Source organism: Botrytis deweyae (assembly GCF_014898535.1).
Source record: "Botrytis deweyae strain B1 chromosome Unknown BDEW_012, whole genome shotgun sequence".
In the NCBI taxonomy this organism is placed as follows: Eukaryota; Fungi; Ascomycota; class Leotiomycetes; order Helotiales; family Sclerotiniaceae; genus Botrytis; species Botrytis deweyae.
The window spans coordinates 609,727-634,401 of NW_024066219.1; the positions used below are offsets into that span (position 1 = coordinate 609,727).

General features: G+C 42.6%; 9 protein-coding genes across 9 annotated transcripts; 5 read left to right on the top strand and 4 right to left on the bottom strand.

Annotated features, from left to right (window-relative positions):
- Positions 1 to 63: 63 nt before the first annotated feature.
- On the top strand, positions 64 to 1,947 carry EAE98_006008 (uncharacterized protein; the record flags this gene model as incomplete). The annotated part of the gene is made up of 6 exons (XM_038953630.1): positions 64 to 147; positions 200 to 446; positions 514 to 1,123; positions 1,173 to 1,303; positions 1,355 to 1,642; positions 1,784 to 1,947. The coding sequence occupies 6 exons, from the start codon at positions 64 to 66 to the stop codon at positions 1,945 to 1,947; spliced, it is 1,524 nt and encodes a 507-aa protein (XP_038810025.1).
- A 131-nt stretch (positions 1,948 to 2,078) lies between these two features.
- EAE98_006009 (uncharacterized protein) lies at positions 2,079 to 3,210 on the bottom strand (the record flags this gene model as incomplete). The annotated part of the gene is made up of 5 exons (XM_038953631.1): positions 2,079 to 2,318; positions 2,376 to 2,699; positions 2,752 to 2,820; positions 2,871 to 3,102; positions 3,155 to 3,210. The coding sequence occupies 5 exons, from the start codon at positions 3,208 to 3,210 to the stop codon at positions 2,079 to 2,081; spliced, it is 921 nt and encodes a 306-aa protein (XP_038810026.1).
- Positions 3,211 to 5,013: 1,803 nt separating this feature from the next.
- EAE98_006010 (uncharacterized protein) lies at positions 5,014 to 6,070 on the top strand (the record flags this gene model as incomplete). Its single annotated transcript, XM_038953632.1, has 3 exons — positions 5,014 to 5,224; positions 5,305 to 5,464; positions 5,608 to 6,070. The coding sequence occupies 3 exons, from the start codon at positions 5,014 to 5,016 to the stop codon at positions 6,068 to 6,070; spliced, it is 834 nt and encodes a 277-aa protein (XP_038810027.1).
- Positions 6,071 to 7,295: 1,225 nt separating this feature from the next.
- EAE98_006011 (uncharacterized protein) lies at positions 7,296 to 9,367 on the bottom strand. The gene is made up of 2 exons (XM_038953633.1): positions 8,861 to 9,367; positions 7,296 to 8,799 (listed from the first exon to the last, which is right to left on the bottom strand). The coding sequence occupies exons 1-2, from the start codon at positions 9,084 to 9,086 to the stop codon at positions 7,496 to 7,498; spliced, it is 1,530 nt and encodes a 509-aa protein (XP_038810028.1). The 5' UTR covers positions 9,087 to 9,367; the 3' UTR covers positions 7,296 to 7,495.
- Positions 9,368 to 12,177: 2,810 nt separating this feature from the next.
- EAE98_006012 (uncharacterized protein) lies at positions 12,178 to 13,007 on the bottom strand (the record flags this gene model as incomplete). The annotated part of the gene is made up of 5 exons (XM_038953634.1): positions 12,178 to 12,201; positions 12,268 to 12,591; positions 12,667 to 12,750; positions 12,810 to 12,848; positions 12,933 to 13,007. The coding sequence occupies 5 exons, from the start codon at positions 13,005 to 13,007 to the stop codon at positions 12,178 to 12,180; spliced, it is 546 nt and encodes a 181-aa protein (XP_038810029.1).
- A 392-nt stretch (positions 13,008 to 13,399) lies between these two features.
- On the top strand, positions 13,400 to 14,147 carry EAE98_006013 (uncharacterized protein). Its single transcript, XM_038953635.1, has 3 exons — positions 13,400 to 13,555; positions 13,760 to 13,860; positions 14,011 to 14,147. Exons 1-3 carry the CDS (start codon positions 13,550 to 13,552, stop codon positions 14,057 to 14,059), a joined length of 156 nt encoding a protein of 51 aa, XP_038810030.1. The 5' UTR covers positions 13,400 to 13,549; the 3' UTR covers positions 14,060 to 14,147.
- Positions 14,148 to 17,200: 3,053 nt separating this feature from the next.
- EAE98_006014 (uncharacterized protein) lies at positions 17,201 to 18,474 on the bottom strand. The gene is made up of 4 exons (XM_038953636.1): positions 18,205 to 18,474; positions 18,025 to 18,116; positions 17,783 to 17,953; positions 17,201 to 17,725 (listed from the first exon to the last, which is right to left on the bottom strand). The coding sequence occupies exons 1-4, from the start codon at positions 18,266 to 18,268 to the stop codon at positions 17,549 to 17,551; spliced, it is 504 nt and encodes a 167-aa protein (XP_038810031.1). The 5' UTR covers positions 18,269 to 18,474; the 3' UTR covers positions 17,201 to 17,548.
- A 1,860-nt stretch (positions 18,475 to 20,334) lies between these two features.
- Positions 20,335 to 22,154, top strand: EAE98_006015 (uncharacterized protein; the record flags this gene model as incomplete). Its single annotated transcript, XM_038953637.1, has 4 exons — positions 20,335 to 20,449; positions 20,579 to 20,964; positions 21,020 to 21,147; positions 21,194 to 22,154. The coding sequence occupies 4 exons, from the start codon at positions 20,335 to 20,337 to the stop codon at positions 22,152 to 22,154; spliced, it is 1,590 nt and encodes a 529-aa protein (XP_038810032.1).
- A 536-nt stretch (positions 22,155 to 22,690) lies between these two features.
- Positions 22,691 to 24,133, top strand: EAE98_006016 (uncharacterized protein; the record flags this gene model as incomplete). The annotated part of the gene is made up of 1 exon (XM_038953638.1): positions 22,691 to 24,133. One exon carries the CDS (start codon positions 22,691 to 22,693, stop codon positions 24,131 to 24,133), a length of 1,443 nt encoding a protein of 480 aa, XP_038810033.1.
- Between the last annotated feature and the right edge of the window lie 542 nt (positions 24,134 to 24,675).

Sequence of the window (24,675 nt, forward strand, 5' to 3'; positions counted from 1 at the left end):
ACTAGAATATTGCTCATTGCCTGATTTTTATTCGCTCTTTCAAAAAAAATCCCATATGACAAGATGGCTTTTGTATTAAACACGGTTATACTTGGGATCTTAGTTTATTGTTTACGATGGGTAATCGGTCGCATCCAAGAGAATAAGGTAAGTCCCTAGAAATAGTTATATAACGATACTAATGAGGCTATAATGATAGGAAACACACGCTATTATAAAAAATCTTGGTTGCCTTTCGCCTCCATTACTCGAGAACCAGAGACCTCTTGGAATCGATCGTCTAGAGCAGATATTTCGAGCCGATAATGAATCGAGACTTATGGAGCTGTTTCTCTTCCACTTCAGGCAGACCGGGTATACTCTGAAGCAAATTTTCTTGTTGACTCCGGCCTATGGTACCGTGGATCCCGCCAATTTGGAAGCTATCATGTCCACAAAATTTTCGGGTCTGGCTCTCCATTACCTTCCCATATCTATCTGCTTAATCTTACTGACTTGAAATGCCTGAAATAGATTGGGGAATGGGACCGCGGCGTGCTATCTCCTTCCCAATGTTTGGCGAAGGAATATTTATTCAGGACGGCGAAGCTTGGAAACATTCCAGAGACTTGCTTAGACCACATTTTGTCCATAGGCAATACGAAGATCTGGAAGTCTTTAGAGAATCTGTTGATGAGTTGCTTGATGCTCTCCCTAAAGAAGGAGGGGTCGTTGATTTACAGCCATTGTTCTTTCGTCTCACACTTGACACAACCACTGCATTTTTGTTCGGACAATCTGTCCATAGTCTCAAATCCCCAGATTCAACAAACGAACAAGATTTTGCAGGTGCATTTAATGCTGCACAAGAATACGTTGTAAAGAGATTTCGGCTCTTGGATCTTTACTGGCTTATTGGAGGGAAGAAATTCTCCCAAGCCTGTAGCAAAGTGCACGAATTCGCTGACCAAATTATCGAACACAATCTTTCACTAGATTCAGAGGCTGGGACCGATAAGAAATACGACTTCTTGAGATCAGTAGATAAGAGTATGCAAGGCGATCGTGAGTTACTGCGAGGACAGATTGTCAATATCCTTGTTGCTGGGAGAGATACCACCGCCTGCCTTCTTTCTTGGACATTGTGAGTTAAAGTATTGTTATTAAAAGGTTCCGCTAACATTACTGACAAGCTTCCTCCTTGTACGCCATCCGAAAGTTCTAGCCAAATTACAAAAAGAGGTCGCGTTGCTTGGAGATGCATCAGAGTTAAATAGAACAGAGCTACGAAATATGAAATACCTTCAAAATGTTCTCAAGGAAAGTGAGTTATTATTGGTAAAAGTCAAACGATCAATGCTAAAATATGTCTTAGCCCTTCGCCTGTATCCTTCTGTCCCTGTCAATACGAGAACTTCTTTGAACGATACAATCCTACCAACTGGAGGAGGACCTGATAGAAAATCACCGATTTTCATCAAAAAGGGGACCGCCGTTGCCTACAGTGTCTATACTATGCATAGAAGGCCAGATCTCTATGGCATGGATGCTGAAATCTATCGACCCGAGAGATGGAATGAACAAATGCCGATGAACGACAATCCAACAAATCAGAAATGGGGATACTTGCCGTTCAATGGGGGACCAAGAGTCTGTCTCGGTAGTAAGTTCTTGTCTGATTTATTACATGATAACATACGGCAAAACAAATTATGAGGCAAAGCCCAATTACAAGGACAAATGCAAAAAAAAGGAATTAACCGAGTATGAAGGGGCAATTTATGCAACGCTGACTCTTTTCAAGTGGACTTCGCTCTTACAGAGGCCGCTTATACAGTTGTAAGAATACTACGAAAATATCCTGGAGTAAAGTTACCTGCGAACGAGAAAGTGGAGTTAACTGGGGTGGAGAAACAGACAATGACATTGGTGGTTTCAATCAAAGAAGGATGCAATGTTCATTTATAAGTACGGGAAGATTTTAACGAGCACGATAATGATAATAATAGCATAAAGTTCAGAATCCGTACCAAAAGCCAGCGGATGCTCTCGCGGCCGAAGCATCCCAATACAAATACGTTGCGACCCATTCCACTACCTCAACCGCACAACTCTGCCGCCTCGTTCTTCCGCGCCGACATAAACATCACCGCTGCATTATCCCATCTCCGCGATATCGTCTTCGGTGCATCTCTAGAATATCGCATCAATGCTGCCACCACAATCGTATATCCACCTGCAGATCGAGACGCAAATTTGCACATATTGGAATGATCATAAGGCAGTCCAGCTCTCTCAATACTGTCCAGGATTGGAGCGGCAGATGAAATTTCTACGACCTAATCGATATCAGCCTGGAGGCTTTTATAGAGCGGATTGAAGAATTCAATACATACGTAATCTAACTTTGTCCCAAAATCTGTCTTCTGCTGTTCCCAGAAGAAATAGATTCGGAATTGCTTCATCAACGGGATGAACATATCGGTGATATTTTGGAGCGTTTCGGACCCTTCCTTCAACGCGTCTAGCAGTTGCCCATCGGTACTAACTACTTTCGACGGCAGAAGTGCATCTATCATTCGTCGGCTCATGGATGCCAAGCTCGTCAGGCTGCTTCCATTATGCGGAGTTCCCATAAAGAGTATTCCGTAGGTGGAAACAAATATAGAGTGAAGGTGCTCAACCGCTTTACTGGTTCGACTGAATGAATACACCAGTGCCTATAAATATTTGTGAGCCAGAGCTGATAGAAGAATTTCACATCTTCCCTACCCTTTTGACGATGATGCCACCCAGTGAATGACATATAAAAATAATGGGACGGTGTTCGGCATCATTGATCTGCAGCACATGTGAATTTTCGTATCCTCGGCGTGGGAATTTCTACATACCTGACGATCGGCTACCAATTCCGCTATCAACGTCTGAGCATGATGAAGGATGCGATCCGCTGAAGTTTTTCCAAAAAGCGCAGTGACGGCAGCATTATATCTGAATGTCAGAATTCGAGATTGCTTCATGGCCAAGGGGAGCATATCTGCATCGCCTAACCAGAACTTATTGTTTGTCTTTGATGTCCATGTCTTGACCGAGTCTCCATTAAGTCCATGGACTGCGACAATACTAGGGCGCTTTAGCTAGTTGTAGATATTGTAGTTCAGAGCCAGACACTTACTCAACAATGGGGTTCTCTCCACAAAAGACTTCCGTAAGAGCAGCCAGTTCTGACATTATGCGTAATAAGATTATGAATTATTGAGATGATGCTAATTACTATGTCCATATGAATAATGCCGTTGAATATAAACTACTTGCATTGTCAACGCAGGGGCATTTTCGACAGGCTGAAGGTGATCGAATACATACACAGTACCCTAGCAAATTCTTTAAGGGCAGCTGGAGGGCGAAGCTGATTCAGCCACAGTATGAAAAGCCTCGTTTCTCGTTTCATAATATACAATTGGAATACCATTGTTTTCGTCAATGACGACACGACCCTAAAGCAGATAAATAACCGAAAGCTGGCACGCTGATACGCTGCGTAAAGGCAGCTGTAAGAAGTTTGGTGTGGCCACTAGGCCTCGGCCGACAGACCAGGAGGCAGTGCGATATCGAAGCCACTTGATAGACCTCAGGGGTGACACTCAAGACCTTGCAGATAGCAATCGCGTAACATCAGTGTGCCACAATTTGATTGTGGGCATGGAATTGTATCAGTCTTTTGTATTTTATCACAGAAGTCCTAACAGTTGGTGATTTAGCCCCTGGCTTACTATCTTCCGCTGGGAAAATTACAGCCAACTATAGTTGTGCGTAACGCTAGTCTGAAACGAACGAATGTTTCAATAGTCTTTTCCATTAGATTCTGGATGGATTACTGTAGTACAGGACTTAATATACGAGAAAGTTAAGCGGGTACTAAAATCCCCTCCTCGCTCATGCCCCTGTCGAAGTATTTATGTGCTAATCGATATCACAACCACAGCATCAAAAGTAGCACAAACAAACCTTGTAAGTATCTAGCTATAGCCTTCGATTAGGCAGGTATCGATATTGAGTTGAAACCAAACAAGTATGAACTTTTCACTCCGAGTCCCTAGATCTTGTCTGAATCGTCTAATAGTGTCTAGGAGCGTGCGTATGAAGCACAAAGCTTACATAAAATTATAGATATGCTTCTTTCTCTTCATATCACTTCTTATTATCGATCACCTACTCAAACGCAATATTATCTCGCAAGATAAGCTTACTTCTATCCAACAGAAAATATCGAAACCAAATGTAGATATGATATATCTTTCACTCATGCACCAACCACTTCCCCCTTCGCTAATAACTTTTAGATATCTAGGTATCCAGTCCTCGTAATGAGCAAAACAATCTCTCGTTTAAGAAAGGTCAAGAGTCTCATCTTTTGAATCCATCAAGACAATTCCATAAGTAATCTATTCTCCATTTCCTCATCAATACAAGGAGATTATTGCATCTTTCCGTACTGGAAGACACGAATAAGTTCGATAATCCCAATACATCTCTCTCCCTTCCCCTTCCCTCTCCAGCCAACCTCACCTCACTCCAACTTATCACATCTCTCCTCATCATCATAATTACAATTCGCTCTCCCAATCCCAAGAAATAGATGGCATAATGAGATTACAACGCCATACCATATCGGTATTTTCTCTCTACACATCTTTCAAGTTAAATGAAACATACACATTCCGTTCCCTCTGACTTAGATCTGAATACCTAGATACTCTACCTGCTGAAAATCGGATGCTGCAGCTATAATTTTGAATGCCGTTAGTGCTTGATAAAAGCAGTTGGACTATTCGTTTATATTACTTTTCCTGGTCAATTTACATATTATAATATATCGCATATAGATAGTCCTCCATCTACGAGCCCCAGTGAATACACAAATCAGTACATTGACATTGACATTCTTTGATATACCTTTTGAGAATAGTAAACAATGGATACGCAAATTCCCTCACAATATTAATTCCATCTATAACAACATGGTAAATCGTAATGAATCGCAACATCACCCAGACCATCACAGATTCGCAACACAACACCTTCTCCCCCTCATCTCAGCTATCCAACTTCTTCATCTTCTCCACACCACACCACACCCAGCATCCAACGAAAACCATCAAACATGATCTTCAAACTCTTCATCCTCATCATCCTCCTCTCATACTGGTACTCCAACCACCTCAAACGAAAAAGTCAACAAGCCGTACGTACTCCCAATCCCCCTTCCTCCAACCCCCCAATAACTGACTCCTCCCCCCAATCCCACTTCAACACCCAATTCAGCACCTCCCACAACTGCCAGCCTGCGCAGAAAACCCTCCTCTACAAATAGCCTCTGGGTCTCAACATCCTCAAACGCCAATACGATGCGCTTCTCTCCAGGCATCTGCTCTCTTTCCAAGCAGAGCATTTTGAGAAAATGGGTTTGGGTTCCACGTTTCAGGTGAGGCGTTTGGGTCAGATGGGTTTTTGACTACGGATCCGGAGAATTTGGAAGCGATATTGGGAACGAGATTCAAAGGTAGAGTTCCTTTTCCCTTTCTTCTTATTTCCTCCACTCGAAATTATACGTATGATATTCCCCAGCATCCCATCCCCTAACCCAGCCCCTCAGACTTCGGACTCGGCTCCCACCGCTCAGAACTCACCCATGATCGGCGAAGGAATCTTCACCCAAGACTCCCACTCCTGGAAATACTCACACTCGATCCTCCATCGCCAATTCTCGCGCGTTCAATCCCAATCCCAATCCCAAAACCTCTCAATCTTCTCTGCGCCTCTCGAAAAAATCCTCGCGGTTCTCTCTTCCCGTAGCGGAACGATTGATCTGCAACCCCTTTTCTTCCTCTTCCGCTTCACACTGGAAACCAACCACTATTTCTCTTCTCTTCGGCGAGAGCTCTTATCCTCTTTCCCTCTCCCTTTCCTCCCTCTCCCTTTCCCCCCTCTCCCAATCCAAACACGATCTCTTCGCGAAAAATTTCTCCTCCACCTCCCTCATCTCATCTCCGCTCTGCATCTCCGTCTCCGTCTCTCCAATCTCTACTGACTGTACACGCCCTTCAATACACATCCGCCTGTCGCGAAATCAAGCAATACGCCGCGCACTTCGTCCATCAAGCAGTGCTTGACAAGAGAAAAAACGGCGATGCGGCGTTGGACGCCATCCCTTTATCCCCGATTTGTACGAGGAGGTGCGGGATCAGCTTCTGCATGTTTTGCTCGCGGGGAGAGATACCACGACGTGTCTTTTGAGTTGGACTTTGCGAGTGCGAGATTGTATTCTTGTCCCTGTCCACTCCATCCAGTAATTGATAGATGGGTACATTTGACCTTCTAGCTGGGTGCCGTAATGCGGGTTTCTGGGCGAGGATGTTGATGGCTGATAGCTGATTGATGATGTGATATAAAACAGCTTTAACCTCGTACGTGCGACATCCAAACACACTCCAGCGTCTACGTGAAGAGATAGACCTCGTCATTTCCAACGATACACCACTTTCGCGGGCCCAGATATCCAAAATGCCGTTTCTGAAATGTGTCTTGAACGAAAGTAACTATTCCCCTACCCGAATCCACTACATACCTACCATTCCCTCCTTCTCTCTCTCTCTCAAAAAAAAAAAAGAAAAAAAAAAAAAAACACTAACACCCCCCACCCAACCTCCAGACTCCACACCCAAATCCCCCACAACGTCCGCGTCGCCCTTCAAACCACGCTCCTCCCCTCCTGATCCCCAGCGACACCGGCGTATGCTTCTCACCCTACCTCATGCATCGAAGCAAGGCCATCAACAGCGACGACGCAAACATCTTCCTTCCGTGCAGAGCGATGGGGGGGATCGGCATTAAAAGGGGTGGGATGGGGTTTTATGCCGTTTCATGGCGGACCGCGGATTTGTCTTGGTCGTGAGTGATGATTCTGTTGGTGAAGAATCATGGGTTGTGACTAATAATGTGAAATTGAAGATTTTGCGCTCATGGAGGCGTCATATGCTATTGTTCGTATTATTCAGAACTTTCCGAATATTCGTCTACCGACTGGCATTTCAGTGTATCCATCTGGATTGGAAAAATAGACCCTGACAATTGTGGTTTCAAGCGCGGAGGGATGTGAAGTTTTACTTTAAAAAGGAAGTTTGGAACAATCGTAATGCGTTGAGTTGACATTACCTTTGTATGGATTCGGTTAGGTTATTGTCTCGAATGGCGGAATGAAATAGAGTATGAGAATGTTCACAAAATATCTTTGAATATCACCAAATGGCATGAAAAACTTAGAGACTCTGAAATCGTAAAAGGGGTATGTCATTGCAGAATAAAAACCAATTTTGTAAAGCCACCAAAATAACCTATCCTATCACCGTTCCCTATTCCTTCGTCTCTCATAAAATAATTATAGATATCATCGCAAAAAGCAAACGCAACGTGAAAATCTTCTCTACCTTGCCTTATCCTATAACACAACTATAGTCTACAAGCGAGATTGAGCAGATCCAGCAGCCTTGCTACCAGGAGCAGGAGCCAACTTCTCGGTTGCCTCTTCAATCTTGGCACCAAGGGTTGGGTCGACTCTGCTGAACATGTCATATGTACGCTTGCGAGTGTCCTCCTTAGCAGCCGCCAAGTGTCCAGATACATTGCCGATGAAGTTGTCTTGTTGACCTTCTTGCTTGCCGAGAACATCCCAGAGACCCTTAGCTTGGACGTAGTCTTCTGGACCAACCTCAGACAAAAAGCTCAAAGCAGCACCGGACCATTGCTCATGATCATTGGTAGCCTTGACAGGCTTTTGAGTGAGCTTTCGGTAAGAAGATGGGTAGTTGGGGTTGGCGCCGTAGTTTCCATTGACGGCCATAGCACCATCACGTTGGAATGGATTGAAAGCTCGGAGGGGAGCATTGACTGGAATTTGTTGGTAGTTGACACCGAGACGGTGACGGTGAGTATCTGGGTATGAGAAGAGACGAGATTGGAGGACAGGGTCGGCAGATGGCTCGACACCTGGAACCAAGTGAGATGGTGAGAAAGCAACTTGCTCAATTTCGGCGAAGTAGTTCTCAACGTTCTTGTTGAGGGTCATTTTGCCGAATGGTCTCAATGGAACCTCACCCTGTGGCCAAACCTTAGTCAAGTCGAAGATGTTCCAGCGGAATTTCTCAGCTTGTTCTGGGGAAAGAACTTGAACGAAGACGCTCCAGCTTGGGTAATCTCCCTTCTCAATGGCATCGAATAGGTCTTGAGTGTGCCAATCTGGGTTCTCCGAAGCCATCTTTCCGGCCTCCTCGTTGGTGAAAGTCTTGCTTCCTTGATCGGTCTTCAAGTGGACTTGAACATAGTTAAAGGTACCATCGGCCTTGAACCACTTGTGGGTGTGACCAGAATATCCGTTCATGTGTCTGTAGGAATATGGTGTACCACGGTCACTGAACAAGTGCATAACCTGGTGAACAGCCTCGTGATGAGTTGAGAGGTAATCCCAGAACATGGTAGCATCTTTCAAGTTTGTTTGAGGGTTTCTCTTTTGTGTATGGATGAAGAGAGGGAACTTGGTTGGGTCTCGGAGGAAGAAAACAGGGGTGTTGTTGTAAACCCAATCCCAGTTACCCTCTTCAGTATAGAATTTGACGGAGAAACCTCTTGGGTCACGAGCCGAATCTGGAGAACCCTTTTCACCACCGACAGTTGAGAAACGTGAGACAAGAGGGGTCTTCTTGCCAACTTGGCTTAACATATCAATGGTGGTGATATCACTGATATCGTGTGTAACTTCGAATTCTACAGATAACATGTCAATATGATGGTGACGGAAAGGATGAAGCAAAAGACCAGAACTTACCTCCATAAGCTCCGGCACCCTTCGCATGGACAACACGCTCTGGGATACGTTCGCGATCGAAATGTGCCAACAAATCGATCAAATGGAAATCTTGAAGAAGAAGAGGACCATTGGTACCAACTCTTTGAAACTCCTCTGGGTGTCTCACTGGACATCCGTTGGAAGTGGTGTAGACTGGAGCTTCATTGTACTTGAAGGTAGAGGCGGGCTTATCGTCAGCAACCATGATTGCTATTGTATTGATGTTGTTGCACAGGTAGGTAGTATATGTAGTATACGTAGTGGTGTTGAGATGGTTGAGGATATAGATGATGATAAGAGTGATGATAAGAGTGATGGCGAAATGGTAGAAAGCTTTTAATGTTTTTGATGAATTGAAAGAATCCAAAGGAAGATGGCACAAGAAATGGAGGAATGGAAATATATAAGTAGAAATCCGGAAAAGTACCCCTCCTTTCGTGGCAACCAATTAAAAGAAGGGGGTTGTTAACTGTGCACTTGCATTAGTAAAGCTCCCAAGGTCTGGAACGGAATTGATTAGCAAGAGGAAAGGATTGAGAGTGTGGTGATTTAATCGGGGGATATTCCGCATCAAGGAAACTAATCTAGATTGGGTAGCTTATTAGGAAACTGGGTTAAAGTTATTTGTATGTACTCGAGTATCCATATCCATATGAAAGGAAGAGTCTTTCCGCTACTCTTTTGTTTCTAGCGTCTACTCTTCAAACATACATCGACATATATATTTCCATTCAAAGAGACTTATTACCTACCTACCTACCTACCCATCTACCTACCTACCTACCGAGTACTTCGAATCCTTTTTTAGGAAGTATTCGCATGATTAGTATGATTAGTAACATCACAATATACAACATCCCCTCGAAACATTTCATACTTGCATATATGATATAACTCGGGGTAGGACGTAACTCTTCCTGGTCTTCATACCTAGGTACAAGGGAGTGAGATACATACGTAGGTACCTCCATCGTACAGATTCATACAGATTCATACAGATTCATACAGATTCATACAGATTCATACAGATTCATACAGATTCATACAGATTCATGCAGATTCACACTCATTTGTTACAATATTATATCCTCGCCCTTTGCTTTCTTCTCGTCGTCGAACTCTAATTTAGTGCTTTCTTCTCCGCATTTTGAAAGACTAGGTAGGTAATTAATTAACGACCATACCAATGCCATACATCCATAGCGTCATTTTCCTGATCGGTTCTGGTGGTTATGGATGGATAGTTCTTGTAGAAGCTTGGCAAGGGACGAGTTTCTGTCTAGGTAGTTTCAAAAGTATCTAGAGATGTAGTAGTACCTACCATCCAATCACTAGTTTTTGACCCCTCTTTCTCTAGTATCATATCAAAAGTAAGTACGTGCGACGACGATATGAAAGTATATCCTCACTTTCCCACCTCCCACATGTATTTTGCATCTCCTTTTTTGTTGAATGCTTCGTAGGTACAGTAGTTACCTAGTACATACTCGTTTCCAACTTTCCCATCTCCCTTCTTCCTGGGCAGTGGGCACCCAAAAATCTTACCCGACCGACCACATCAATTTTCAATGCCGTCACCTCCCCACCTTCCAATTTCTCAACAACCCCCTGCTCCGCTCACGACTCCACAATCCCAGCTCCAATGCGCACATCGATGTCACGATTCACAAAGCATCGAGCCAAGGTGGGGCACCGTGCAAGCAAAAACCACATCGCGATGCACATGGCTCTCATGCCGAGCATCAAGTATCCCCGACGACGAATCGTGAGCAGCGCATTACATACAATACATCACAGTGTCATCCAGCGAGAATGTTACTGTATCTATATATACTCTGTGAACATGACCTCGGATATGTATCATGATAATGGGTATTACATTACATTACATTACAACATGTATCATGGTTGCTGGCAACTTGTTACCACATCGGGATCAACTTTCCAGAAGGAGCTTCGGAAAAGGAACGCCCGGCATAGGTATTAGGTAGGAAAATGACTTGGGAACTTTCTTTCACCAAACGAGAGGTGGAATCCGCCGCTGCATATCGCACGTTCGACCTACCTAGTCGCGGCGGTATTATCGTACAACGGTATCGCAGTACTCGAGTATCTCAAAGATATGTCGTAATCGATCCATCCCATCCCATCCTATCACAAAAACAAACCCCATCCTACAACATCTACCATCTAACATCCATCCACCATCTTCGGAAAAGTCCCCAATTCCACCAAACATTCTGTAAATTCCAAGGTTTTCCCAGCCATCAGACTACAGTGGATACCGACTTATCACCTAGTACGTACATACCTACGATATCCAAGCCAAAGTACCAAAAACACACTTCCTCTAATATCACATCATCAAATCCCGAATCTCGGTATCTATCACGCTTGTACTAACTAGTAACTTCAAGTTGTGGCTAGCTTGCTAGTACATAGCCACATTCATTCATACCCGTGGACTCTCTCACATTTTCAAGATTTTCTTTCTTTCACAAATTCTTTATCTATCTAGCCTACTACCTAGATACCTACCTAGATACCCAGCGTTCACACATGGGAATTCATAATCTAGGCATGGGAATTCGTCCGTTCCTCGAAATTGTGATCTTACAAAGTAATCTGCTAGCTAACAACTCTAAGAGACCTTCCTTACCTTGTCTTGTCCACAGGGATCCATCTACAAACATATCCAATGTGACAACAAGACTCAGATTCCCATTTCGAATGATCCATGTGCCATTATGCCATTGCCATACCTATATCGACAAGATCCACGAGACCTTTCGTGGCCTCGCCTCCAGAGTCCATGTTGGTCTATCGATGGCTTGCTAATGAGTCGTGACAAATCTCAAGATCTAGACTCGATTTGTATCACAAAGCAGAGGTACAGACAGTCCTACGTAACCGGCTGGCGAAAAGATGATTAGGAGCTCGGTTTTCGCGTAGCTTTCAGACTCAGAGGTAGCTACGTCAAACCTTTGGCCAGTTCAATGTCTTCAGTGTCAATATGAATTCATCACTAATCCATCAATCTAAGATGCTCAATTACAAATAAAGATTCAAATACAGTGCTCCCGGCCCAGATGTAGATGCTCAAAGACGCCTATGCATCTATTATACCTCCGAGAATGATGGTCTTGTTCATATTCATGAGTGTAGCAAAAACATGGAGCTTGAGATTTGTACCCCAGACTCCAGTTTGATCCTTCCAGTCAATTATTCAACTGATGTTTAGGTATTGTATCATGATCATAGTACACACGGTCGTTTTTCTGCACCTTCTTCCTCTATTACGACTCTTGTTGTACAGTTTGCTATTGGCATGTTAGTATCGCGGTTTCTTAAGTGCAGAAGCCACTTTCAAGCATTGGAACACTTACAACGAGCCAGTCCATCCCCTCATCCACACCACTACCATCTACGGCACTACATGCCACTATACTCCAATTCCTATCCCTTAACTCTCCTAGTCTTAAAGCCTCGGAAATCTCACCAGCACCTTTCGCTCCCGGTTGATCTTGTTTATTCGCAAATACTAGTAGCGCAGCATCTTTCAACTCGTCCTCATTCAACATTGCTGCCAATTCTTCTGAAGCAGTGCCTAATCGATCAATGTCTGTGGAATCGATAACGAATATTACCGCAGCCGTATTAGCGTAGTAGCAGCGCCAATAGGGTCTAATTGACGTCTGTCCTCCCAGATCCTGTAACAAGCAAGTCAGTTCGGAATTGTTAAATGGCAGATTTGAGAAGAATGAAGAGAGGAAATATAATCTTACCCAAACATTGAAATTTAGATTTTTGTACGTCACTGATTCCACATTGAAACCAATAGTCGGTATTGTAGTTACCACTTCCCCAATCTGCGGTTTCCCGTTAGCATAAAGCCCCTCCTGTAGTGCCAAGGTCTAGAGCCACTAACCTTCAGCCTATATAGTAATGTAGTCTTTCCAGCGTTATCCTAACCAATTCGCAGATATATTAGCCTCCCCTTCTTCTTTGCTAGTCCTCGAATGCCCCAAGAGGCCTTCAGCCTGCTACTTACCAGTCCCAAAATCAATATCCGGATCTCTTTCTTCGAAAATAGCATCCCCGACAGCCACGAAACACTTGCGCCCATTTTTGGAAGTTTTGTAATGGTATTTCCTGTTCTCTTTCTGTTCCTCTTAAAGTCGACCTCCTAAACAACTATGCTTAGCTGTCCCCTATCCTTGTCTTCCTGGAATCTTCCTTTCTTTGTCCCAATCGTATGCTCAATAATCACCAAATTTGCAGAATTCGTAAGTCGTCGTGATGTTGTAATCGTTCGCGAGAATTGGGGTGTCTTGTAGTGTCAAAAGGTAGGACTTTCTACTCAAGTGATCTATGTTTTACCAGCGAGGTCAACTGTTCAAATGTTGCTTTGATGCAGCGCCTTACCGTATTTCCAATCCTAATCGCGGAGCCAGAGGTTTCCGATCATGATTAGTCATAACTTTATTTTTCCAAGCCGCTCACGTGCACCGACTCAGGACTTGAGCCTGAGAGCCTGAAGGCCGATCGAAAGGGCAACCGAGAAATAAAGCCCTCGTCAGAATTTTTTGGTGTGTGAATGCATTGAACCTCTATCATCGGACTTTTGATCCAGCACGACAACGACAATATCGACGCCGACTTTTCAAGATGCCGGTATGTACTGCCTTTTTTAAATGACGCATACGTTCAATCGCTTGGCCTGGGAAATTGGAATGGATTCGAGATTATAGAACGATTTATGGGCGCGACATTAAAAGATGGAATTCACGATCTCGAATACCAACAAAACGACCTGGCCAAGAAATAAAAGAACAATACGACAAATCATATAGATGCTAATTCGATACCTTGCTACAGTCCCAAAAGTCATTCCGCACCAAGCAGAAGCTTGCGAGAGCCCAAAAGCAAAACAGACCCATCCCACAATGGATCCGTTTGAGGACTGGTAACACCATCCGGTATGTTCAAGATTTGGAATGCCCCAGGGCAACAGAACAAAAATTACATCTTCACCTCCTCGATTCCACTTTCGACTTTACAAAGTCGAGATGAATCATTATCGAATATCAGCAACTCCGATCGAGCTTTTAACTAATTAAATCCAATAGATACAACGCAAAGAGACGTCACTGGAGAAAGACTCGTATCGGTCTTTAGATGCATTACCTTTCAACAGCAAAACATTCCATCTTCTCCTCAACCTCTACCCACGCTCATACGATTTTCTCTTTTTCCCGCTTCTCGCCCATCCACCAAACCTTACGCTACTTATCCCGAATTCGCACGATACTCAGACACGAATGGCAATTTTTATGAGGGAGGAGCATGGAGAAATGAAATGATAATTTTTGCTCGGTTTGGAAGGAGGGTACAACTGATGGATGTTGCTTTGGGAAAAGGGAGGCGTAACATTTCTGATTGCTAGGCCGGTTCAATGAATGGCATATATCGCGATTGAGAGAGGATCATTGTGTTTATAGCAAAGTGACTCGGTGAGGAAATGGGATGTTTTGTTGATTTCTCCATGTTATATTATTGGAGTTTCGAGTGGATTTCGCTTTGTGATTGTGAATGGGTGTGATTACGCTCATCTTGAATCTCCATGGGATATGGATTGAAACGCCTAGAAAGGTTTCTAGCAGGACATGGAACTTGAATGGATATCCAGCTTCGGCAATGTTTTTCAGTATCCTCGATCAGTTTGCAGAGCACAATCAGATCAGCCTGCATCCACGAACTACAAGGGATCCTCCTTCCCCTTGGTCCCTTGATCTTCCCCACATCTGAGATTTACCTTAAGTTCGTTCACAACCACCCTTTTCACAGCAACTGTCCCCACCCTTCCCTTTCTCTTCCCACTCATTCTTTCTTAGCCATTTCCTCCCAGCATCATCATATTAATTCATTTTCCCCTCTATCTCTCCTGATCTGGAATCTCGACTCCAGTTTTCTCCACCTCCACCTCCATGCACATATACCCCACTTACTATTCATCTCTTCCAACATCCATTCCCCCTTTTGTGTCATGTTCCCCTCTATATACACTTCTGCTCTGCTCTTTATATTCGTTTTATTCTATCGTACAGGTTGTGTTATGGTATGTATGATGTGATGTGATGTGATGTGATGTTTATGATTATGATTAGATGAATTGTGAAGTTATAAGTATATATATATGTATGTATATATATATGTTCAACTAGTGTATACACATACATACATGTGAAGTCATATCTGGGTATATACATTTAACTAGTGGGGTTGTGAGGTATTATTTATGTTATTTATGTCTGGTTTGGTTTAGAAGCGAATGAGTATTTATATGTTGTGTAGGGAGGTAGGGAGGTATGTATGTATATATATGTACATGGGAAGTGGAATTTCTAGGTATTTTTCTGTTGAGTGGGGATGAGGGTGAGGATGAGAATGAGGATGATTATCTGGTTGGTATGAGGTAGTTTGCTGGATATTGCATGTTATATAGTATATAGGTGTAGGAAGATAGGTAGGTAGTTTTTATATAAGCTGGAAATAGAAATAGAGATGGGAGGGAATAGATGGAGATGGAGATGGAGATGGAGATGGAGATGGAGATGGAGATGTGAGGTGGGTGTAGGTGTGGGTGTGGTGTGGGTGTGGGTGTGGGTGATGAGAAATGAGAATGAGAATTAGTGGAGTGTATTATATTATATTAAAATAGACTGTGTTGGTCTGGAGATGTAGAAGTTGATGGATTTGATGGATACGAGAGAGAAGATCTGGAATATTACTCGTGATCTATGGTATCATGGATGGGAGAAATAGAGGAACTATTTAGGTAGGAGAGGATTGTAAGAGGGTTTTGGGAAGAAATTATAGATGGGAAAGAGAGAAAAATGGTGAAGAAGAAGAGAGAGGGATGGAGGGATGGAGAGGAGGAGAGGAGGGATGGAGAGGAGGAGAGGAGGAATGGAGAGGAGTGAACAGTAAGTGAATAGTAAGTGTAGTTAACTTTGAAATCGAGATATATATATATATATATATATCAAATAGAAAGTTCTTGCTTTCTTTCTTTCTTTCTTTCTTTCTTTTTTTTCTTTATACTATTTATATAGTTATATCCATATATATCCATTTATATATTATATTATATTATAATACTCTCACTCGCAAGAAAACATAAAGTTTCAACATAAAATAAAATAAAATTGATAAATAGATAAATAGATACAATGTCCTAGGTACACAAGCTTTCAAGGTTGTATATAGAAGTCCAAATTCATGATAGCTGGGGGGGGATAGCTGGAGGTACCTAGATGAATAGGAAAAGATATTCTTCTGGGAAAATTGTATATCCTGGGATTTACTTATTGTATTATAGTATATTATACTATACGTTGCCATACATACACACACACACACACACACACACACACACACACACACACACACACACACACACACACACACACACACATTCAAACCCAACCATAAAAAACCCCTTCCCCTCTCCCTTCCCCTCTCCCTTCCCCTCTCCCTTCCCCTCTCCCTTCCCCTCTCCCTTCCCCTCTCCCTTCCCCTTCCCTCCTCTCCCCTCCCCCCTCATCAACCCCCCCGACCCCCCTCTCATCAAATCAAATCAAACCAAATCAAACCAAACCAACCCAAACCATATCACATCACATCACATTACATCACATCATATTACATCACATCAAGCTTATAAATCATAAACAACCCTTAGACTTAAAGAAGGAGAAACAAATAAGATATATATTTGTGTATATGTGTATATGTATATATGTATATATTTGTATATATTTGTATATATTTGTGTGTTTGTATATGTTTGTGTGAGAGAAAGAGAGAAAGAGAAAGAGAGTATATATATATATGTGTGTGTGTGTATATATATGAGAGAGAGAGAGAGAACACCTACCTATCCACCTAGATAGGTAAAGAGTAAAGAGAATTGTAATGATTTGGTTAAAACTTGATGTTTGATGTTTATGAGATTGAGATATTGAGATGGAGATATTGAGATGGAGATATTGAGATTGAGATATTGAGATGGAGATATTGAGATGGAGATATTGAGATGGAGATATTGAGATGGAGATATTGAGATTGAGATCAAGGATGAGAATGCGAATGGGAAGAATAAGAAGTGCAATTGTAATAATATCCATAGCAGAAAGAATAATTTAGAACTTCTCCTTAGAGGGAGCAACTTACATTTTGAAGAAGCTTGGAAAGAAACATACCTCCATCAGCTTGTATCCACAATATCACAAATTCACATGATGAAAGAAGACATAATATAATATTGAAAACCAGTGCAATTGTGTGATACCTGTATGGTTGAGTGTAGACTGTCTATGTAATATCCTTTATTGACATCCTCCGTCTACACTTCAGTATCCTCATAAAACGCCCACCCGATGTGTGTACATACACACTGTAAACCCTAATGAAGAAAAAACTAGGAAATAGACCCCCCACGCCATGAAAGTGTATGAACCTGGACTTTCGGTTGGTAATCAGAAACAATCAGAGAACTCCCCCCATGCTACTGAAGCTAACCATCACCCCACATTTATGAACAACCCCCAATTCGTGATGGTATCATACGGTAATTCGTGGTCATTATTTTGCTAAGATGTATTCTTAACGATCCTCAGCCCACTCGTTCTCGCGGCGGATTTGCTCCTCTTCCTCAGGAGTGAAGTCATTGGTGATGTTGAATGTCTTTCGGATTTCCTCTGGAGACTTTCCCTTGATCATGTTTGCGACAGTCTTGCATCCGACGTCGAGAAGAGCCTTGATGTCAAGGTAGTTGGCAGCCTGATGGTAAATTGTTAGTAATGATCAAGTATCTTTGTTTCAAAGAACATGACTTACAAGGATGATCTCGAACAACATCTCTTGATCGACTTGCATAAACTTTTGGTCCCATTCCTCAATATCAGTAGTCTTCTTGCGACTATCAGAATCGTCATCGGCAGTTGGGGCAGGGTCGTGCTTGTGGTGGTCAGCCCACTCGATGACCTTGCGGAGAACAGCTTCATTGACCTGTAAAGAGAAAGAATTATCAGTTTAAGGTTCAATAAGAATAAAGGTGAAATGATGTCAGAGAAACTTACGTTAGGGATTGGGACAGGAGTCTCGAGAACACCATCTCCAAGATCATCCAACATGTTCTTGATCAACATGGAGCGCTCAGCAACAGATCTCTCTATTGATAAAAAGTTAGCATTCATTGTTGAACTCGGTCTGCGGGTTGAGTTTGGGTTTTGGTTCGGATAGTAGGCGGGGTAACTTACCAACAGTGACTTCAACATTGTCGTTGCTGACGAGCTTGATGGTAGTGGCGGTACCTTCAGACATTTTGAAAGAGGATATTATTTTCTCTGTGTTAAGGTGGTGGTTATGAGAATTTATTGTGTGTTGGTGAGATTGTAGAGTTGAGTTGTGTAGAGTTGATTGTTAAGTTGTTGGATGTATGTGTTAATGAGAAGGAGGATGTGGATGGGAATTGAAGGCGCCTTTATGTCAGGCCTTGTAGTCGCTTAGCCTGCAAAAATCCTGGTTCAAAAAGCGTATTACTACTAGGCATGTATTAAGGATTTTAGTACGTGCTAGTGTCTTTTTGCGTTGGTCTCCCAAAGTCAATCCAAAGTCATCAATCACAGCATGACAGTATCAGAGTCTCGAAAGTGAATTGTATTGTAACCACGGTACATGAAAAAATGGACATGATTAATTGACATGTTTAATTGGCACAAATGGAATGCGAGGGAAGGGTAGGGAAGGGTAGGGAAGTAGCTGTAGTAGCCTTCTATACGGTGAATAGACGATCGGTTGCCTAAGCACCAACGTTTGAGTCACTGGTGACCATGTCATAGGACAGGAAGCATAGTTTGGAAGAATAACAAAGCATCTACAGCTACCTAACAATCAATCACCCTTGGCCTCTTTTGCATTGTACAGTTTGCATTGCACCCATGTCAATCCAGAGCAAGCAGCGTCTATTTTGGATTAGCGCCTCCCTCATCATCAGTCCAAGTAAGCGCTACCTGATACCTGATGGAAGCCTTGAGATGTTCTGTTCTGTTCGAGTCGGTGAAGCTTGGATCTAAATGTGCACTGTCCTCTTGTGATTGGGGGGACGAGGCAGAGGCAGAGTCAGAGTTATTAAAGTACGGAGTACTACATGTAGAATAGAGTGGCTTTTCTATGGGTTCTCAGCCTTGTCTGGTTTCTGGTTCAACTCCGCGCACAGCATGACGAGCAGAGCACGTGATGTATGTGGTGCTATCATGCATCAGGTAGGAACTCGATGAACTAGATCTGTAAGCTAGAGAAGAAGTAATGTGCTATCTTCACACAAGGAAGATATGTAGAGCATTCGACTCGGTCGGCAATTTCAACAACTCGGTCGGTGATTTCAACAAGAGAAGCTCGAGAAGTTGAGGAGTTTACTAGGTATGACTAGAGTACCTACCTACCTAGGTACTATCTATGTTGCCAAGTGAATAATGTTGTTCTAGCTGATTCCTCGAATATCTGTTGTTCTTTTGATCCCTAGGTAGTGAGAGTTCTATCGTTCTATCGTTCTATGTCTAATCTACTGACCTATGCAAATGCAAATCATATCCAAAATAGAAAACGATGCAGGTGGACATGGAGTTTATTCCTCCATGGTCTCCGAGCTGTGAAGAGTTCAAATTGGTTGCAACCCATTCAATAAAGGTTAATCAAAAGCCGAAAAGCTTGATGCAGGTGATGCTAGTACTTTTAGTAATAATCATAGGATATCTCTTTTAGTAATAATCATAGGATATCTACGAGAGGCTACCGGAGACTAGGGATGCTAGGTACTTACATATTACATACATAGTACCTAAGACCTGTCTTCGTGTAACATCATCATTTTAAACTTCATCTCATCTTCTCCATCTCCATCTCATCATCTCATCGTTACCCCTTTTCCTAATTATTGAGGATATAATAATTTCTAAGCTGAATGGAAAAAGTACAAAGTATCGTGTATCTGGGCATCACGACAAATTGCATCCGGAATGAAAGGAGCAATATCTTCGGTAATGAATACGATTGGTCAGCCCATTCCAAATCTCCTGTCATTCCGAGATTGCTGATCTCCGTCATACCCCCAATGCCATCCTTGAAAGTGGAAAAAAATAAAAGGTAGAGAGGTAACGCGACTTTACTTTCCAACCGTTTCCGTTAGAAAAAGTATCCAACAACCCATATTTCTCATACTTCTCATACCTATCAGTGTTTGGAGTGTCCTTTGGTTTTCTCGTCCCATTTCCAATGACCTCTTTCTCTGTTATTATCCTTTTATCGCGTTTGCGAATACTTCTTTAATTTAACCCAACTTTTCTTCACATTCTCATTCTTCAAACGTATGCCCTAGGTAAATATCAGAAATGCCTTTCTTCGGGCGTGCATACTTATTTCTTCTTCTTTTGCGAGTTTGGTTTGCCCTCTCTCCAAGTTATCTACATCCCGATGAGAATTTTCAAGGTCCAGAGGTTATAGCTGGTAAGTTTCATATTATTTTGTAACGTAGCTTCCCCTTAGCTCCGGCAGATATATTCAGTCGGCACATCTGAAAGGGGGGCTCCTTGCATGACATCCAATCTACAAAGCATCTCTGCTAACAACCCGCAGGTCAAATCTTCAGCTATCCTGTCAAGTTAACCTGGGAATTTACGTCCGAAAATCCGATTCGAAGTGTCTTCCCATTATGGCCTATATATGGTCTGCCGATGCTCCTCCTTCGATGGCTCTGGATAGGAAATGGAAATGATGGGGAAATCCCTCCGATAGCAGTGTTCTTCGCCTTGCGACTGTTGATGTTGACCTTGAGTTTTGTGCTTGGAGATTGGGCTATTTGGGAATTGGCTGAATCGAAAAGACACTACAAAATTGCAGTCTTACTTGTGGCATCTTCATACGTTACCTGGACATATCAAACACACACATTCTCGAACTCGATAGAAACGTTGGCAGTCGCATGGAGTCTGATTTTGATACAAAAAATCGCGGCAATCAAGGTAGGAGGATGCGGAGCATGTGTTAAAGTGTGGAATTTGAAGCTGATTGTCGTAGAAGCATACTTCGGTATCATTATGCGGAATTCTTGCCTTCGTTGTGGTTTTTGGGGTATTTAATCGCATTACCTTTCCCGCCTTTCTCTTCATTCCGGGTCTTCGTTTATTACCACATTTCAAGAGAAAGTAAGTTTTTCGACCCACCTGTGTTACCCTAGCTGATTTTGATTAGGCCTTTTTCGCTCGTTTCGATGATCCTCTTCGGTCTCCTGGCTACATTTATTGCAATCTCTTTGGATACGAACTTCTACGCCAAAGTCCCGGTCACTTGGTCCTATCTTTTCTCCCATCCAACAATTACACCGTTTAATAATTTAAAGTATAATCTCGCACCGGAAAATCTTGCGCTTCACGGCCTACATCCATGGTATCAACATAGTCTAATAAATCTCCCACAATTATTGGGACCTGCCACAATACTTCTCTTCTTACGACCTGTGGCTCCTCTTCGACTTTGCTCTGCTATCTCGGGTGTAGTTGTTCTTTCATTTTTCAAACACCAGGAGGCACGATTCTTGCTTCCAGCCATTCCTTTAATATTGTCATCTGTAAGATTACCCAAATCAGGAATTTCTTTGCGTATCTGGGTTGGGTTGTGGATTTCCTTTAATGTTTTACTGGGTCTTTTGATGGGTGTATACCATCAGGGAGGAGTTGTCCCAACTCAAGTCTTCTTGAGCAAACAATTAGACGCCACTCACGCTTTTTGGTGGAAAACTTATAGTCCACCAATTTGGCTACTGAACGGCAAAAATGAAGTGCTCGACACTCATGATCTCATGGGCATCAGAGGAGAGCTCATGATAGAAGAGGTCAGCAAACTAGCAACTTGTCTTCCCAAATCCGGAGAAGAGCTTACAGAAGCTACATATCTTATCGCACCCACATCCGCCACTTTCCTAGATAAATATACGGCAAATCAGACAGATCTGTACTTTGAGGAGATTTTCACATATAAAAAGCATCTCAATCTAGATGATATGGATTTTGGGGATGATGGGCTCTGGAGTACGATCACGAGGGTGATTGGGAGGAGGGGAATTGCGGCGTGGAGAGTTACGATGAAATGCCCGGAAGAAACGAAGGGTATGGATGAATCGGGAGATATCACGGAGAATGGAGAAAGTAGTTAGTCGTGGAGAGCCTATAAATAAACGTTCTTTTGTTTTTGATTCCGAGATGAGGCTATTTTGATAATTTGCGATGCAGCTCACCTTTATCAGGGTTCAATATTTTGGGTTTTATGGTCTTCGTAAGTACTCTACCCTTTAGAAATCCTCCTCCCCAGCCACAAAGCTTGACTACTAAACCATTCAATATAGATCTGATGTCGAAATACAAAAATTTGAATAGCCTGGAATGATGATTGGTAAGCCATCTATGGACAGAGCCGTATCAAATCTTGCAAGTTTGATGAATTCGTCTTCATTTCTGTTCATTCACCTCCAAAACGATTATTGTACGATTATAGTAGTGCTGATCGATCGGATGCCATACGTTCGCCTAGTGATTTGGAAACTGGGCCCGTACCAGGCTTCCTTTTTTATCCATTTAACACTCTCTACATCCCACAACATCAAATCTCAGATCTTTTATGAGACAGTTTGACAACATTTCAGCTACTGTGAAATCTCCAAGATAACTTCGAATAATCAAGCAACATTTCAGAATGCCACTTCTCGCTCTCTCCAACGAACTTCTCAATGCGATCATTGAATTCTGTGAGTTTAGTGATGCACGCGAGCTCTGCAAGACTTGCCATCTGCTCAACACAGTTGCTACGCCTTATTTGTATTCTACAATCACCTTCTATGACAAGATTGATGAAATTTGTCCAAAAGATCCTCGCCACTACCTCTTCCTTCGCACTATAGTCAGTCGCCCTGATCTTGCGAAATTCCCAAAAACCTTCCAGTGCGTGTGGTTCCTTCGTGCACAACTCCAATCGATCTGGAGACTCTTCTATCGCAACCTAGATGATAGATCCGATCCCGCTAACGCCTTATGTAATCTCATTCGGATCAAGGTCATCGAGGCCAGCGCCAGCGAAAAACAAGCAGAACTCTGGTACAGAGCTATCTTTGGATGGGGGAATAGCAGGGCACCGGGTAGTGACGGTATTTTTGCATTCATTGTCTGTCTTCTCCCCAATTTGAAGGAGATTCATATGTCCGAGGGAAATTTTAAGCGTGGTGGAAATGCAGGCACCATTGACCCTACTGCAGAGTTTTTCGCCCCTATGTTTGCCCACGCAGTAGCACTTCAGACAATGCAGAGAGCATCGGAACATGAAATCTCGCCATATTCCATGTCTAAATTGACCTCCATGTCAATAAAGAACATTTCACATGATGATGTACCACTTTCAAAAATTGTACATCGTCTTGAACTGCCATCACTCAAGAAGTTCGTCGTTCAAGATGCCAATGATCTTTCCCCGGAAGTTCCCTTTAGCATTCCTGAAACATTTACTTCTCGGGTCCAGGACCTGCAATTTGAGCGTAGTGTGCTCCACCCTGAAAATTTGAGAAGACTCCTGAGCGCCTGTCCATCACTTCGCAGATTTGCGTTAGAGCACTCCAGCATCAGGGTTCCGTTTTGTTCCACGGAGATGATTGAAGGTTTGATGGCCAGTAAGGAGACACTCGAATTCATTGAAGCTGGAGTGGCAAGTGAATACATACGCCCCCATTTGGTTGAGACTGGATCCTTCGGTCGACCCGGCTCATTTGCAGACTTCCCAAAGTTAAAGGAGATTGTTGTGAGTGCTGGAGTTATTCTTGATGACTCAATAAACAAAAACACATCTGCAAAGACGTACAGTGGTGACGATCCTGACGCTGATCACACAAGAGCCTTTTTACAGCGCATCCCTCGAAGTCTCCAAAATCTCACATTGAAAGACTGTTACTCTTTTGATAACATGTCATTTGCGGCAGTTGCGGCATTAGTCAGACAGAAGGAAAGATATGCTCCTGATCTCAAGTATATCAGCTTGACGTGGCTCGGTATGCATCCTTCACAATATCGTCCGTGCAAATATGATTTGATCAGGGCATGCAAGGAAGAAGGAATTGAATTAGGGGTATATTTCAAACATTACTATATGTAATAGGTGGTTATTGAAGCACTAGGGAGTTACATACGGTAATTGCATCTTTCTCGAGATATAATGTCAATTTGATCATGACATCAGTAGAGATAGACGGAAGTTTCGCTTATGGAATCTCTCCATCAAATTTGAACAAATGCAAAGGACTCTTCACTGGTAGGATGCTCTCAAGATCTTCAGGTATGTAAGCAAATACAAAACAATCAATTTTCAAAACTTCAGCAATAAAAATCTCGTGCATTATTTAACATGTGTTTGCACCATAAGCATCCCATCACTGAAACATCTTTCGGTTGCCCTTTCTCAACCGCTATTTTGATAGGAAGCTAGATAACTGGATCGTGGGTGGCCTTTTACTCATATGAGAGTATGTGTTTCTGCCAGAATTAGCTTCTTCCATTATCTGTATGAAATTTTTTATCTTCACAAACTTTTAAACATTAATATCAGAATAGAGAATCTCTGTCTATATATGATTTCACATGAATCTACAATAGATCAACAATTATTCAACCCTTCCTTACCCATGAAAGCCTCGGTTC